Consider the following 17,578-nt stretch of genomic DNA (forward strand, 5'->3'; position numbering starts at 1 on the left):
ACTGAAATTGCTAATGTGGGGTGACTTTAGCTGTCGATGATTATGTAGTCAAGCCCTGACCAGGGTTTCCAGAACACTGGCTAAAAATGGAAGTCTTGAGACAGTACAAAAATGAATTCATATAGTTCACTGATAGTGAAACTTTTTGAAGAACAGATGTCAAGATGATTTAAGAGGAGCTGGAATTTAACATCTTAGGAAAACTTATAGGCAAGTTAGGACAGTTCAGTTTTCAAGAAAAATCCGACAGATGCTAAAGAAGAAGTCATTTGGGTGACTGTTATTGGAGAAAGAACTGATTGATTTTCTTCCTCCTCACAAGTTGTAGGCCCTGTAGAGATGCTAAGATCAGAAATATGATGGGTTGTCTGCTGAGTTGGGTGACAAAAACAATCTCCACATTTAAGTGGCATAGAAGACTTTCACTAACACGCCAGCTTGGACAATTCAATTTCTCCTTGGCATGTGCAAAGTCTTGTGTCAACTGTCTGTTCAGATGCTATTCTTCTCAAGTCGTCATTGATCTGTTTTATCGTGGGCCCTCTCCCCTCAATCATCAAAGTAAACACCAAACAAAAACTAAGATGATTTCTGATATCTTTGGGTCAATTTAATATTTAAATTACATAAAGCGAGCTTTATTTTAAGTCTCTCTACATTTATTTTATGCTTAATGTCTAAGACTTTTCCTGCTGTTTTCCATAGTTAGAAAGGCAGTCAAAATCTACACACTCTGGCTACATCTTGATTTTGTTTTAAAGCAGGTATAGCTGATGGAGTTGGTTAAGCCTTTGCTGCAGGGCCAACCTGGTTCTATTTCCTCTTCCTGGAACACCAGTTTTTCTTTACTAGCCACCAATCTCATGCTGTCATCCAAATCTTTCTATGATTTTAAATGTGACCACAAGTTATTGTTTCTGCAATAGGCCAAATGAAATTAGTCTCAGGGATGACAATTCCTTGAAGGTCCTCATGGATGGATGGTCTATATAGTTACTAACATCTCTGGTCTCTGTCTTATTGAGGAGCACTCTTTGTATCCAATGGAGTTCAACTAGTGGTTTTATCCACTTATCCAAGAGCCAAGTCATAATGCAAATAGTCAGTGACTTTCTGTGTATTGCCAGGTGGCCAGGAGTCCATACCCCAAACCACCATAAACAGTAGGCATAATCATCCGCTCCTGTTCGGGAGAGGCCCAGGACTGAGCTAGCAGAAAGACTGAATTACTTACCACCTCTAGAGTGGGTCCCTCCAGGCCAGGGACGAGCTCATGGGCAAGGCTGTGCAAGGAAGCGCTCTGTACCATGCCTGCCCTGCGGATATACAGAGGACTTCAGTCTCCTGCACTGTCAATCTCTCAGTCATCATGAGCTCAATTATGCACCGACAACAGCAAGAACAACAACAACAACGACGACAAAACAACCCCCAAAAAGCTAAGGGCCACAGACTACCGTGATGGAGGGACAGCCAACTGGAACTGTGCATTGAGAGATGGAGGTGCTGTCCTGATCATGTGTCCATTACGGACCCGACCTTTACATCTTTCCTCAAACAAAATTCCATTGAAGCCCATGGGAGAGCCACGTGGAGAGACTGCAGCACTGGGCCCTAAGAGTCAGGCAACCATCAAATTTGGTGGGGTGTTCTTTTGTTTGTTTGTTTTTGTTTTGTTTTGTTTTGCTTTTTTTGTTTGCTACAAATACAGATAGACAGACAGACAAACCCAAGAGCAGATTTCAAGAATCAACTGAGGCATAAGATAAACTACTTTGATGTTACACAGATTTTCCCCCAAATGTTTCACATGAAACCAAAAATTTTAAAAGCGTAATTAGGAAATATTTGGGGACACATCTTTGTCGGCCCTAAATTGTGCCATAAATATCTCCACAGCTTGCCTTAGAAGGATGCCCAAGCACATCTCATGGGTAGCACATATCTGTGGTCTAAAATAGTTATCTAATTCTGATGACACTATTAATTCAAAGTCTAAGTATGCTGGTCAAGTACAGTGAAAGTTGACTGCCTGCATCAATGACGGATTAGTTTCATCCTGAGGTTCAAAGCACAGTCAAACATTATTGCTCGGATTGCAAAATCACAACACTTTACATTGACGTGAGTTTGTAAACTTATGGTGTAGTTCGAATGAAGGCAATTGATGAAAGCAGTTGAACCTGAGAAGTGGGGATGAATACAGAGTGTAATTCCAGCGCACATTTCCACATCAAACTACCAATGCCATTTACCAGGGCCCTCACGGGCCACACTCATGGTCGAGCGACAGCACCTATATTCCCAGTCAGTATCTCTGCTCCACAGACACAAGTACAAAACGGCCTAAATCGTGAACTAGTGGTGAGGAAAAGGAGACCAAAGTTTAAAAGAAATCAAGGTGATGTTTCCTAGAAACATACCAGTTGAAGGATCCAGAATAGGGGTGATCAGTAAGTAATTAATTGATCCTCCTGACTAGGTTTGATGATTTTTCTGAAGACTAATGACTTGAATCACTAGAATTCATCAGACCATGTCTAGACTCTCTTTAACACACACTCAGTACAAACAGGTGGAGATGTACCACTTCCGACCACTACAGGTAGAGAAGTATGACCTCTGTTGACCATGGATCACAGCTGAAACATTAGTTTATACTTGAAGGGTCACAGCAGCCAGACATATGCGAATTCCAACTCTTCAGAACTTTGGGTTAAAAAAAAAGGCATTACTTACATGTATGCGTCTTCTTCGTTACTGAGATACCTAGAAGAGAAGAAACAATGACAAAGGTAAGAAAGCGTCCCGTGTGTACTTCTTGAGACGCACATCATTCACAGTGTACCCAGGAACGCATTTGTTGAGACGGTGATGCAGAGGCAGGATCGGTCTTAATCTTGGCTGCCAGTGGCACTGGACCCTACCCCAGAACAACAGAACCGTGGATGACAGGCACGGCCAGCATCGCCTACTGATTTTCTGTGGTAAAAAGCAGCAGCGTGGACAGTAATTAAACAGGGTGAGAGAAGACTCTCAGTTTTCATTTTAAATAGGGGAGATGACGGCGTTTATAGGCAGAGTGGGGAAGATGTGAGGCACGAGAGAGTGATGCCAACCTACTCAGACAAGAGTGAGCTGAGCGCCAGAGCAATTAATTTGCTATGGCCATTGATTCTGTGTTTACTTTTTAATGAAAACGACTCTGCCGGCTCACATGAAGCATAACTTCTTATGGTGAAGGAAAAAACCTCCACAAAATGTACCTATCTGTCCATACTCATTAAAGTCAGAAGGGGAATAACTGCTGCTGCTCCGTGAACGGCACCAAAACGAACACAAACGGTATGAAAACACGAGGGAATCATGAGTCAGCACCCTGGATGCTTCCAAGATGATTTACGGAGAGCAGGTGACAGATGAACGGGGCTAAGCAAGATTCAGCACATAAGACCACATCAAGATAACACGAACGCATGCTTCAGTGCAAACAGCGCCATCTCTGTTTCAGAAGGACTCCATTTTGAACTCCTTACACACTGTTCTTCTTGGGGGAGATTCTTGAGACTAAATAGCTCAAAGTAATACAACTCTTGAAAACGTTTAGCCTGTGACTAAGAACTGTGGTAAACCTTGACATTTTTTTTCTTTCAAGTTATTAAGAGAACTATTTAACCCTCCTCTGGAAAGTAAAAGTTGTTGAAACATTTGGCATCCACATCAGACCCATTACTTAGCTATGGAACAAATCGTACAGGGAAGAAATCCGTTATGAAAATCCATGGTAGACATAAAAAAAAAAAAAAAAAGTTAGTTCCAAAGTTGTGTGCCAAGACCAAAATCACACGCTTGCTCCCCCCACAACTTTCCAAAGGGCTTATTTAGGGAAGCTGAAATTACATAGCCCAACTCGAATTCTTTTTTCCCCCCCTTTTTATTGAGGAAAACTAAACCATTGTTTTTCATCATGTTTGAGTTGGCTTCTCAAAGTGAAGTTAGAACCTTCTGTGAGGAGCCTTGAAGGCTCTCTCACATGGGAACTACAAAAATGTTCCAGAATTTTTTTGAAATAAGCTTTATCATGGGAAGGGAACTTCCCCCAACAGCAACTGCGAGTGAAGTTGAAAATCTGAATACAATTTGCAACTCCAGCTCATGACACCAGCACCAATAAATTGATACATTAGTGCTCTTTCAGCATTATGAGGGCTATATGTGTACTTTCCTTAGGAAATAATGCTTTCTGTAAAATCACTTTGAAGAGAAAGTGCTTATGCTGTCACTCCTGATTATTCAGAACCTCCACACAATTGGATTTAACACAGCCCCAAACAGACCTATCTATATTCGCTGAGTGTGGAACTATTTTCTCCTGACATCCAAAGCCCTGATGAAAATACCACTGCTTTGACTTTTCTACTTAAATTTATTATACAGTGTGATGCGGTGCTCTCATCAAATATTTTCATGATGATTACGTTGATAATAGATTCTGAAAATCTTTCCAGGAAAGCCGCCTGATCTTTGGGATCGCGGTGGCACAGAGCTAAAACTACTCACACCTGTCTCCAGGAGAAAGCGTGACCCCAGCATCAGTAGCGACTCGGGCCCTCAGTTTGATTAGCTGCCACTGAGCGCTACCAATATAATGAACTGGGGGGATATACCTACAGACAAGTTGCCAGATTTAATAGATAAAACACAGGATGCCAGTTCAATTTGCATTTTGGATTCTCCTTCATTGTATATTTGAAATTCAAATTTCACTGGGCATCTTGTATTTTATCTGGCAACGCTAATCCATACAAATAAAGCACAAATTATATCTCTTACCTACAGTGAAGAACATAACAATAAATTAATAGTACATTTTCATGGGGAAAGGCTTAAAAACATACCCCTCTTGTGAAAGCAATGTTTTTCTTTTTCTTTTTTGAGAGAGAGAGAGAGACAGTTGAATGCATACACGTGAAGGAGGGAGAGGGGGCAGAGAGACAGACAGACAGACAGACAGGGAGAATCTTAAGCAGGCTCCATGCTCAGCTCAGAGGCCGAGTCGGGGCTCAATCTCACGACTGTGAGATCATGACCTGAGCTGAAATTAAGAATTGGACGCTTAACTGAATGAGCCACCTAGGCGCCCTGCAAAATTTTAATAAAAAGTGCATTACTGCTAATTACAAGACTGGACTATACATATCATTTAAATTTTTTTTTTTACTTAATAGCCTTTATGAAGACAAAATTCTATTATCCAAAAAAAGTAAACAAATGAAAACAACGTGAACACTCAAAAGATAAATTTAATGGAATGATGAGAAAGTTTACTGGCATTCCCCTCCTCCTCCTATCCTGAAAAATAACATTGGTGATCGCACTAACATCTCGAATTTGTATAGCTCCTTTCTCTATAGAAGCTCTAGTATTTCATAGCAACTGACTCCACAGAAGTGTAAAAAAAAACAAAACCAAAACCATAAAATATCTTCATTTCACAGATGGGTCAAATGAGGCTCAGGGAAGTTTAAGTAGCACAATAAAAAGCTTTCTGTGGGAAGTTAATATCCTTCTGGAAATGTATCCACGGCTCATATTTAAAAACCCTGGTACAAGGCAAAAGATTTATATGATCTGAAGAGAACTGAAGGTTGGTTGATAGGGGGTGGGGGAGAGGGGGAGTGGGTGATGGGCATTGAGGAGGGCACCTGTTGGGATGACCACTTGGTGTTATATGGAAACCAATTTGACAATAAATTATACATATAAAAAATAAAATAAATAAAAGTTAAAACTAAAAAAACAAAAACAAAAACAAAAACAAACCCAGAAACAAACCCTGGTACAGACAGTGCCTCTCAAGAGTAAATATTCAAAAAAAGATTTACACCCAGGACCATACCACTCAGCAGTCAGCTCTGTAAATGATTTAAACCTATGGGGCCCCTGTCCTTTAGTCTTTTCTCAACCAGGAAGCCCCACCAGGGCTTGGGTGAAGGAGGTCCTCAAACAGAGAGGCCCATATACCCTGGTTTTCGACCAGCAGCCATTTTCTTCACCCTTCAGTGGGGGTGAGGTGGGTCTTCCCTTTTTCTTCTCATTTCCCCAGAGGTTGCAAGATTCCTGCCTTTCTTGACAGAAAGTGCCTCCTTAATGAGATCACAGCAGTCATACATTGCCCATTTTTGTCCTTAAGCAGATCCAAACCTAACGTAACCAGCAGCCGTGGGAGTAGCAGCTCTGAATAATGAATTGTTGGAGAACTGGTTTTCCAAAGATAAATTTCATGAGTATTTAGTAGGCAAACAGCTCTAATTCTACCCCGGAGTAGAAAAGAATTGACTTTTTAAAGGCAGCTCTTAAGATAACTAGATTTGGAGTCTTGCTGACCTGAGCTTGCATTCATAGCCCATCCACTTTCTGCTTCTTGGCTGAGAGACCTTGGCCAAGTGACCTAACTTCTCTGGGCTGAATTTACAACTGTCTATAATCATAATAATATTCAAAAGGTTGCTGTGAAAACTGAAAGGAAATAAGAATGTCAGGGTGCCTGGGTGGCTCAGTCGGTTGAGTGTCTGACTTCGGCTCAGGTCATGATCTCATGGTTCATGGGTTCAAGCCCCGCGTCGGGCTCTGTGCTGACAGCTCAGAGCCTGGAGCCTGCTTCGGATTGTGTCTCCCTCCCTCTTTGCCCCTCCCCGACTTGTGCTCTGTCTCTCAAAATAAATAAACATTACCAAAAAAAAAAAAAAAAAAAAAAAAAAAAAAGATATAAGGATGTCAAAGAGCTTTCCAAACTGGGAAGCATAATAAGAATGTTAAAAGGGTGGGGCACACACGGTCTTATTTTCACAAAGCAGAATCAGAATGTTCTACTGAAAGCTATGTCCTAGCTATCCTGATGTCCCTAGGTTTCACACTGACTTACGGCCTAGGACTCTTTTTCAGACCCAGTGCTCTGACTTGAACATTCATACTGGTTGGAGGAGAGTTCCTCAAAGTAAGTGTGTGCTATTCTAGACCCTGAAATCCCCTGGACTCTTCACTCTCTGAAATCCAGGGAAGATACTTGCTCATTGGCAAGTGTGCTAAGTGTGCTGCTGTTTAGTGCAGGCAGAGGACTTTGATCGCCACCACCAAAGGGTGTCACACAGAGTCCAGCTGTTGTGAAGGTTTTGATTCGCTTCCAAGTGACTGGGAAGAACACCAAGATCCTTCCACTGAGATCTGCAAACAGGCCACCGGGCAGAGTAGTGATCTCTACAGAGACTGAAACTTCACGGAGCTGTGGGAGAGTCACTACCCTGAGCCAACAGTGAACTCACTGGTTGATTTGGGCGAGTCACTCAACATCTCTCTGGGCCTTAGTTTTCTCATCTGTAGAATGAGATAGTTGCACTGCATGGTTTCTTAATTTCCTGTCTAGTTCATCGATCCGTGGCTCCTTGCCCTGCTTTCTAGCTCTCAAACCAAGCCTCCTCTTTCTAAGCAACAGGCTTCCAGATCTATTTCTCACTGTACAAAAATCTAATGTAGCTCACAATCAAAGGTAACCCCCTGAAACTTTTTTCTTTTTGCCTTTAAAAACCAAAGAAGAAAGAAGGCAGTACCCACAAAAGGTTATATAAGTAAAAGCTACACTTCTTTTGGGTGATATTTTAAAATTATCTGGGCTAGAGAAAAATGGTACCTTTTGATAAAGTTGCAAGACTCCTTATATTTCACCCAGATCATATATATATATATATATATATATATATATATATATATACACACACACACACACACACACACACACACACAGAGAAGAGAAGAGAAACATTTCTAGGTGACGCTTTAAGAGTAATTTTTAATTTAACAACATGACATCAGTTTTAAATTGTCAATTAATACCCTTGAAATTAAGAGGAAAAATCTCTACAAACACTCTACTCAAAGTAGGGCTTCTAATACAGCAAGAGTGCCTGACTCTATTTAGCCAACCATGCTTCAAAGTAAAGCAAAGCAAATGTCATGAAAATACCACAAATTTATCACTGTCACGGTTATCAGTAGTTTCAGAGTTATAGCTATCACAGAGCAGAGCACTTTAGGAATGTAATCTGATATTTCCAATCAGTGCCAAATCTTGGACCAATTAACTTCCTTGATGGACTTCTTATTGTCTCCTGGTTTCTAGGCAATTGTCTGGGTACCAAGTTTACTTTAACTTTTTTTTTTTTTTTTTTTTGGTAAGAAATGGCATCTTTCTTATTCCCCAGACATGCCAATTATTAAACTAACATTTCCAGAGGCCCTGCATTCTAGACAGGTCCCTAACTACAGAGATGTCCCTTTGCCACTTTGCTATTATTCAGCTTGGGTGTCTTATTTTCTTGCATAATGGGATAACAATTGATGAGATGCAGATATTTTCAACACGGATAAGTTCTGTGTTAGCATAAAAAACAAAAACCGGGCGCCTGGGTGGCTCAGTCCGTTAAGCGTTGGACTTTGGCTCAGGTCAGGATCTCATGGTTCGCGAGTTCGAGCCCCGTGTCGGACTCTGTGCTGACAGCTCGGAGACTGAAGCCTGCTTTGGATTCTGTGTCTCTCTCTCTCTCTCCCCCTCACCAGCTCACACTGTCTCTTTCTCTCTCTCAAAAATAAATAAACATTAAAAAAATTAAAAACAAAAACAAACACAACAAAGACTACTGAAAATAAAATGCAGCCAAGTTTTCTTTTTTTCTTTTTGTTTTAAAATATGTCAATGCTTCCATATTTCAAGTGAGCTTGTGTGGGAGGGAGGAAGGAGGAGATGTGCTACTTGATAATTGACAAAATCTTCAGGGGCACCTGGGTGGCTCAGTCGGTTGCGCATCTGACTCTCGGTTTCGGCTCAGGTAATGATCTCACAGTTTGTGGGATCGAGCCCCATGTTGGTCTCTGTACTGGCAGTGTGGAGCCTGCTTGGGATTCTCTCTCTCCCTCTGCCTGTCCCCGACTGGTGCTGTCTCTGTCTCTCTCTAAATGAATAAATAAACTTAAAAAGAATTAAAACAAAACAAAAAACCCCCATCAAAACCCAAAATCTTTAATTGTCCAACTCATGCGTCTACACTAGACCCACACATGAACTCTTAGTTTAATCTCCAGAAAAGGAGGACTCCAAATCTGAAGGCTTTCACAGGATTTATTCTCCCTCTTCACAAGGTGAATGAGTTAAATAAGATGCCCATTATTCAAGCTGTGAGGTCTTAGGCAAATGACCTAACTTCTCTAAGTCTCCGTTTTCTTATCCATAAAATGGGGACAAAATTCTCAGCGCTGGAAAAAATTATCAGGCTTCAGTAAACTAATTCACGCAGGGCATGTAGCATAATGCCTCTTTCCTACTCATGATGTTTCTAATCGCACTTTGCATTGGACAGAGAGATATCCCTTGGGTGGACACAGGCATATCCATTAGGGCAAGGTCATTAAGAAGACATAATCTGGCAAATGAGTGTTTGAACATTCAGGCAGAACTTTCAAAATACAATGTTGAGCATTTAACCTCCCTCCTGCCATATTATCAACAAGCATAGTGCAAAGGTTGCAATCTGCTGGGTCTGCTTGCTCCCCTCGTGCACTTCCTTTTGACTTCCTCATTGTAAGGAGCTCGTAGTTAAAACAGTCATTTATATGCAGTGAATGAACAGTAGCTAAGAAACATGGCCCCCAGCATGTAGGTTGCTTTTTCTTTTTTCTTTTCTTTTCTTTTTTTTGAATGGCTAACAATTGTTTCATAAAGAAAACATCCCAGTTTGTGCTGGCCCCCTGCGCCCCGCCCCCCCATCCTGAGCTGTCCTGTGCGCTTGCTCTATTCCATACACAGCCAAGGAGAGGATCTATGCAGGAGGCAGATCAGGAACACAGCCCAAGTGTGGCCTCACCAAACAAAGTGGTGTTACAAAACAATGTCCTTGTCTAGGACAAAAGAGCTATTAATGATAATCAGTACATATTACTGAAAGTGCTCCAAGTAATCTCTGGACTTTGTTTCAAAAATTCTTAATGGACACTAATGCTTAGAGTTCACTCAAAAGAGAAATAAATTATGTGCCAGGGTTGCAGGGACCAAGGACAACACTCGGAAGGCATCAAAGCATTAGCAATGTTACGACAATCAAGTATTTTGTAATTGCATAAAAAGCCTTTAAAAATCATTTAGAAATACTAATTACGAAGATAAATAATACTTTAATGTGAGATTTCTTTTGTGTTGATTTGAGCCTAGGTTGAGCTGTTTCAGTGATAATAATTCAGCTCTTTTACCAATCAAGGTGCTTTATGCTACACGAAAAAATTTCCATTTTAGTGTGAAAAATGGATATGGGCATTGATACGAGGAATTTTTTTTTCTGTTTTTTGAAAAAAAAATGTGTGTGTGTGTGATTGCCTTCCATCTCTGGGTCATATTTCCTGATATTTGTGCCCAGAAATACCTTTTAATTTGGGGCAGGCAGGCAAGAGCTATACCCTCTCTCAAACCCTGCTTTTATCTATGACAAAACCATTCTAAGAACAAAACCTTATTCCCAGTTCCTCAGCAAAAGCAACATAAAGACACCATCAGACTATCCTAGAAAGAAAACATGAGACTAAACTTAGTTGGGAAACATCCATCTTGTCCCTTAGAGATTACTAGGTAATGCGTTACGACAAGTCCATACCCAAGGAGGGTAGTTTCTCCTCTTGTGGCCTGCTGGTGCCAGATGCATGATTAGCACTAAAGGATAGTTAAGAAAAGTAAGAAGCCTTGTTCTTTCAAATTGATTTCCTTTTATCGCGTCCATACTGAAAACGGAGCTACCCATTAAATATTACTCCGTTGACTTCAATTTGCTCTTGGAGCTCTGAGCAGAGATCTGAGCTGACAAGCATCAAACACTTCTAGCTTAGCCTTCTGGGATTGAGCAGTTTCATAAGTGAATAATTCAATTCAGGTAAAAATCAACAGCTCTTATCATGCTCTTCCAGGAAATGCTTTACTTTGGGTGCCTCTGAAATCTGGTGAATTGTTTATCTTTGCCACTAATATGGACACGTCCTGACTTGAGGTGCGTGTAGGGGACTTGCCTAGATGCCGTCAAACACGTGGCGATAGGTGTAACGCCCGAACTCAAAGCTACCAGAACTGGTTGGATGAGGGTGACTTGGACATTATAGAGCTGCGGCCCCAAAAGCAAGTCAGGCACCATAGACACTGTTCACGTATTATGCCCTTGTGTGGACAACCGAAATCTGACCTCCACCTCCGCAAATCCTGTGGAGCACGGACCGTAGTCAGCATATCAGGTCAAGGTGAGTAATGACTGAAGAAATCGCACCCAGTCTGCTGTCACCCCAAAACCAAAGTCCGCTGCTGATGGCACAAGCATGGCACCATCACCTTACCATCACCTAGTAAGGAGAGGGAATCTGAAGTGGAAACAATGGGATTTCAGTTCTACATTGTGAGGAGCTGAGCTCTACTGTCAGAACCAGGATGAACACTAAAAGTCACACGATCCAGCAGGATACCAAATAAATAGTGATATGTACTTTCAGTGGACAGGTGGCTTCAATTATTCCTTGTACAGATAGGCTACTAAGGCTCTGTAAAGGATTCCTAAAATTGTCCACATTAATCATCTTGAAAGAAAAAAGATGAAAACTCCAATTAAATATGTTTTGTAGCTGCTCCCGTGAAGACAGGATTTTAAGCAGTTTGTCTGGATTGGCTGCTGCTGGGTGATAATTCAAGAAAAGAAAGTAGTCACCAAGGTATTTCCTGTACATTTTCCAACGTACAGAATTTATCGAGTAGGTAATTATTAGATGAGACTAATAAACTGTGTTCCCACATGAGATTTAGAGTCAGGAAGCTTTGATTCCAGGCTTAGCTCAGTCACTTGACAGCTATGTGAATTTGGCCAAGATACTTAATCTCTCTGACCTTAGTTTCCTCATCTCTTAAAGAAGGGGGAAAAAAATCTTTTCTTCTTCCATCTGGTAATGTGACCACCAGAAATGTAGGCATTAGGAAGTGATTATGGATGTACATAGCGTTTTTGTGGCACCATTGGTGTCATCAGTGAAAGGTTAGGGAGGAACCACCCAAAAGTCAACAGTATAGAGGATGAGTTAAATAAACCATAGTATATCTATGTAATGAAATACTCTGTCATCATTAAACTAATGAAAACTTAATTGCATAGAAAGATGTTGTAGCTGTCTTTAGAGAAACAAAAAACTCAAACCAACTACAGCATGATTACATTTCTGGGGAAAGAAGAAAAAAATCAAACAAAACTGCATAGAAAAATGACTAAAAAATACGCACAAAATAAATGAGAGTGGTTATCTCTGAGTGGAGGGATTGTGGGTGATTTTTCATTTTTTTTTCTTTGTCTCTTTCTAAATGTTCTTTCTTTTTTAATTTTTTTATTTTTTTAAAAAAATTTTTTTTTTCAACGTTTATTTATTTTTGGGATAGAGAGAGACAGAGCATGAACGGGGGAGGGGCAGAGAGAGAGGGAGACACAGAATTGGAAACAGGCTCCAGGCCCAGAGCCTGACGCGGGGCTCGAACTCACGGACCGCGAGATCGTGACCTGGCTGAAGTCGGACGCTTAACCGACTGCGCCACCCAGGCGCCCCATGTTCTTTCTTTTTTTAAAAAAAAATTGTTTAAATTCAAGTTAATTAACATACAGTGTAGTATTGGTTTCAGGAGTAGAACCCCGAAACCAATGAAAGTGATTCATCACTTACATATAATACCCAGGGCTCATCCCAGCAAGTGCCCTCCTTAAGGCACAGAGGAGTTGAGATGGCGGAGAAGTAGGGGGGACCGTAGGCTTTCCTTGTCTCTCAAACACAGCTGTACTGAGGTCAGATTACTTCTAATTATCTATGATAAAACTGTATAAATAAAAGTCTAAGGGGCGCCTGGGTGGGTCAGTTGGTTAAGCATTCATTCTGGTTTGGCTCAGATCACAAACCCCTCAAGGCAAGAGTGAGCCCTCTGTCAGTGTCCCCTGAGAATTCTCTGGGTGTTACTGCCATGAAATGTAAAGAGCAGGGTTCTGGAGACAGGAAGACGCAGGATGCAAGCCTGACTTCATCACTAGCACTAAGTGAACATCATGGAGTCATTTCCCTTTGGGCAAGTTACTTAGCCCGAGTCTCAGTTTCAGTTTCTGTAGGATAGAGATAAGGAAGAGGCACCTGGGTGGCTTAGTTGGTTGAGTCCAACTTCTGCTCAGATCATGATTCATGGGTTCGAGCCCCACATCGGGCTCAGTGCTGACAGCTCAGAGCCTGGATCCTGCTTGAGATTCTGTGTCTCCCTCTCTCTCTGCCCCTTTCCTGCTTGTCCTCTCTCTCTCTCTCTCAAAAACAAATGTTAAAAAAAATTTAAGAGGTAAGGATACTTTCTTATTGGGGTTGTTGTGATCATCAAATGGTATAGACAGCATAAAGCTGAAAGCTGTCAAGGGTCTTTGAATTCCATTACCTAAGCAATGTATCTTAGCAGTGCAATGGAATGCTTCCACAAAAAATGGAAGGGAAAAAGGTCTCTGTGTCCTTGGGTTGTGGCACTGAGGTGCCTTCTTCTTCTTCTTTTTTTTTTTTCTTTTAGCAGGTTCCACACCCAGCCCGGAGCCTAATGTGAAGCCTGAACTCAGCCTAATGTGAAGCCTGATCTGTGAAGCCTGAGATCAAGCCCTGAGCTGAGATCAAAAGCCGGATCTTAACCAACTGAGCCACGCAGGTACCCCCAAACTATGGCTTCTTTTGAAATTGACACACTGTCATAATTTGTTTGATTTCAACTAGCACAACTCCTCTCTTCTATATTTTCTTTCCCTCCCTCCCTTTAGTCTTAAGAAGGTTGTAATGGCTTGGGTTATATCCCTCAAAAAGTTATGTTCAAGTCCTAACTCCGGGTACCTGTGAACGTGACTTTATTTGGAAACTGGGTCTTTACTGATGTAATCAAGATGATGTCCTACTGGATTAGGGTAGGCCTTAAATCTAGTGACTGCTGTCTCGATAAGAGAAAGGAGAGGGAGGTGTGGACAGAGAGACACAGAAGACACAAGAGAAAGTCTGGTGAAGATAGAGGCAGAGACTGGAGTCATGTAGCTGTAGGCCAAGGAGCCAAGGACGGCCAGCAACTACCAGAAGTTAGGAGACAGGCTTTTAGAACTTCTTCTCTAGAGCCTTCTGAGGGAGCATGGCCCTGCTGACACCTTGATTTTGGACTTTTAGTACCCGGAACTGTGAGAGAATACATTTCTGTTGTTTTAAGCCACTCATTTGTGACACATTATAGCAGCCATAGGAAGTTGATACAAAGGTTTAGGAAATTTTATGAGCTTACGGTATCTTGATAATACCTTGGGATCTTTCAAAAATATGGTGTGGCAATTCTCTTGTTTCCCCTCCATATCCCCGTATCTCCCATTCTTCCACAGCAGGCACCTTTTTGGTGGGCACACAGTGGCCCAGTTAGAGACTACATTCCCAGGATTCCTTGGGGCTGGGTATAGCCATAAGACTATGTTCTCACTAAGAATGTGAGCGGAAGGGGTATGTGTAAATTCCATGTCACTTAAAAGGAAATTGCTTGCCTGGGATATCGTCTCTCTTCTCGTGGACTGGAACTTGGATGAGCCTGTGTCCCAGCTCCAACCATGAGGGCTGCACCTTTGGAGACAGGACCCTGTAAGCTTGTAGGCCTGTCTCCTTCCCTGGGAGTTTCTACCGGCTCAAACACCACAAGAGAGAGAAGCAAACTTCCACTTCACATAAGCCACTGTGTTCTTGGGTCTCTGTTATAGCCGTTTTTAGCCTTTACCCTAACACATACATAGGGTTAAGAAATAACTCTAGTTTATAGCTTAATCACCAAATGTCAGATCTGGAAGAGAGAAGAAATTATATCTCTTCCTGGGAAAGGACAGAAAACTGGGCCCGAGAGGGACTAGGTGACTAGTTCCAAGTCATCCAGCCAATTAGAGGCCGAGCGGAGAGCAGCACTGAGCTCTGTCAGCTCCAAGGCCTGGTATGTTTAAGTCTCCCTGTTATCGTACAGAACATCTCAGCTAGACCTAAGGAGGTTTCACTGGCATCATTTCAAAGCATCATTTAGGCCAAAGCGAACTGTTTGAACTGTTAATCAGATAGTGTCAGCCCCTGCTCAGTTTCCTTCCGTGGCTCATGAGCTCCTTCACAAGCCTCCCTGGGTCTCCACCTCATGTCCTCCTCTCTCTGCCTTCCCTCACACCTGATCTTCTACATGGACCTTGCAGGATTGTCTCTAAAGATCTAAGCTTGCTCTGGCCTCGAGTCCTTTCAGTTTAGAATTCCCTTTGCCTGGTTCAATTTTCCTCCACATCTCCCCAGGCCTTCCTCACAGCTACTCAGATCTCTAAGGCAGAATGCTCACTCCCCTCCCCTCACTTTATTTACAATGGTGTTCCTGCTCCATTCTCCACTTTGCTTTACTTTTCATGACAGGATTTCTCTCCCTGTGACATTCTATTAAATAGCTATGGTGTGTTTTTCCAAAAATGCCAACCCTTAAGAGTCAGGGACTTCATGTTCTCGGATTATCACTGTATTTTAGAATGCTGACAATGGTGCCTGGCACATAGTGGGAGCTCAAGAACATTCGTCAAATGAATGACCGGGGACGGTCTCCAGAGCAACGTGTCTAGTCTATCGATTGTGACCTCAAAACCTAGTCCTCTGGAAATGTATAGAGAACACAGGAGAACAGAAATGGTTAGGCAGAGGCTAGATGAAATGGTCTGGGGACGGAAGGAAAATTTTGCATGGGTGGAGAGAAACCAGCAAACTACACACAAAGAGAGAAGGGGGGGGGGAGAACACATACCAACCCCAGGACCCAAAGCAGAGGTCAGGCAATCAATAGAAAAGGTAAAATGGCGCTCTTAAACACTTTTGATAAAATCAATTTGGCCATTACCACAGCTGAACACAGGGCACGTAGGCCTCATCTGTTAGAAAGATCTTTATGATCTTGTTAACGGATCCCCGACACAGAAGCTGTAAAGGTTATAACCCAACTTGTAAAGCTAATCTCACATTGGCTCTGGGATAACAAAGAACCGACAGAAAAATTCCCACTTAACCATATGCTACAGCAAGAAGAAGAGCTTGTGTGACTTCTTCCATGGCAATTCAGAATAGTTTAACTTTCCCATTTCTGAGGCTGAGAAAGCAGTTTTAGAAACAACGATTTTAGGATGCAGGGTTCTTAGATATAGAGGTTAACTTGGGTTTAGCAATCTCCCTTCTATTCAAGGTGATTTAAAAATAAAATTGGTATTTTTATTTTTAAAGATAGCTCTGTTCTATATTTGTGTATCCTAGATGAAATCCTTGGATTATTATTATTATTATTATTATTTCATATGTGAGTTTAGGGTCTTTCTTTTTCTTTTTAAAAAAAAAAATTTTTTTTTAACATTTATTTATTTTTGAGACACAGAGAGAGAGAGCATGAACAGGGGAGGGTCAGAGAAAGACGGAGACACAGAATCTGAAATAGGCTCCAGGCTCTGAGCTGTCAGCACAGAGCCCGACGTGGGGCTCGAACCCACGGACCACGAGATCATGACCTGAGATGAAGTCGGACGCCTAACCGACTGAGCCACCCAGGTGCCCTGAGTCTTTCTTTTTCAACAGAGTAATGCAGCATTATTTCTTGATCATACTCCTCTGGACCACACGGTCCAGATCATGCCTGTGGAAGTAGTGTAGAAAGGGAAAACAAATTTATGCTACATAGCAGGTCCAGAAGACAAAACAAAATAGCAATCATAAAACCTTTCTGAGTGGCCTTGAAAAGAACACAGGGGAGAATGTGAGTGTATCAGGCATTTAATTTCAGACTGAAATATGAAACATGTAGGGATGAAATGATACAATGTCTGAGATCTGCTTTAAAATGCTTCAGGGCACCTGGGTGGCTCAGTCCGTTCAGCATCGGATTTCAGCTCAGGTCATTATCTCGTGGTTCGTGAGTTCGAGCCCCGAGTCAGGTTCTGTGCTGACAGCTCAGAGCCTGGATCCTGTTTCAGATTCTGTGCCTCCCTCTCTCTCTGCCCCTCCCCAGCTTGCTCTCTGTGTGTGCCTCTCTCTCACTCTCTCAAAAAAAAAAACCAAACAAACCCAAAAAACGCTTCAGCAAAGGGGAAGGGGATAGCCGAAGCACGTGTGACAAAATCTTGAGAAGCATTCGATCTTATACGTTTGGTATCCAGGAATTCACTCCACTGTTGCCTCTCTTTGAGTATATGTTTGAAATTTTCATAATAGAAGGGTTTTACTGGCTTGGAAAACTTTGAAAAGAGGCCGAGTCTATCTCATATATAGTGTGTGAGAGATTCTGCCCACACATGTGAATAGGTAGCAGTCGTAGTTCCCCAACCACTGAAGAAAGTGCTACTCACTAGAGCAGGTTTGAATGCTGTGGAGAGCAGATACCTTCAGAATACATATTTATTCAGCCATTCATTTGATTTTACTTACACAAAGA

General features: G+C 41.9%; 1 protein-coding gene across 2 annotated transcripts in view; it reads right to left on the minus strand.

The window, feature by feature from the left end:
* Positions 1–17,578, minus strand: part of RORA (RAR related orphan receptor A) — a 722,772-nt gene that overhangs the window by 186,774 nt on the left and 518,420 nt on the right. For both annotated transcript variants that reach the window (XM_086710838.1, XM_086710839.1), the window contains exon 2: positions 2,740–2,769. In XM_086710838.1, coding sequence (XP_086566964.1) covers positions 2,740–2,769 — 30 coding nt within the window. The remainder of the gene's footprint in view (positions 1–2,739; positions 2,770–17,578) is intronic.

Source organism: Puma concolor, chromosome B3 (genome assembly GCF_028749965.1).
Source record: "Puma concolor isolate L17-30 chromosome B3, mPumCon1.1.hap2, whole genome shotgun sequence".
Classification (NCBI taxonomy): domain Eukaryota; kingdom Metazoa; phylum Chordata; class Mammalia; order Carnivora; family Felidae; genus Puma; species Puma concolor.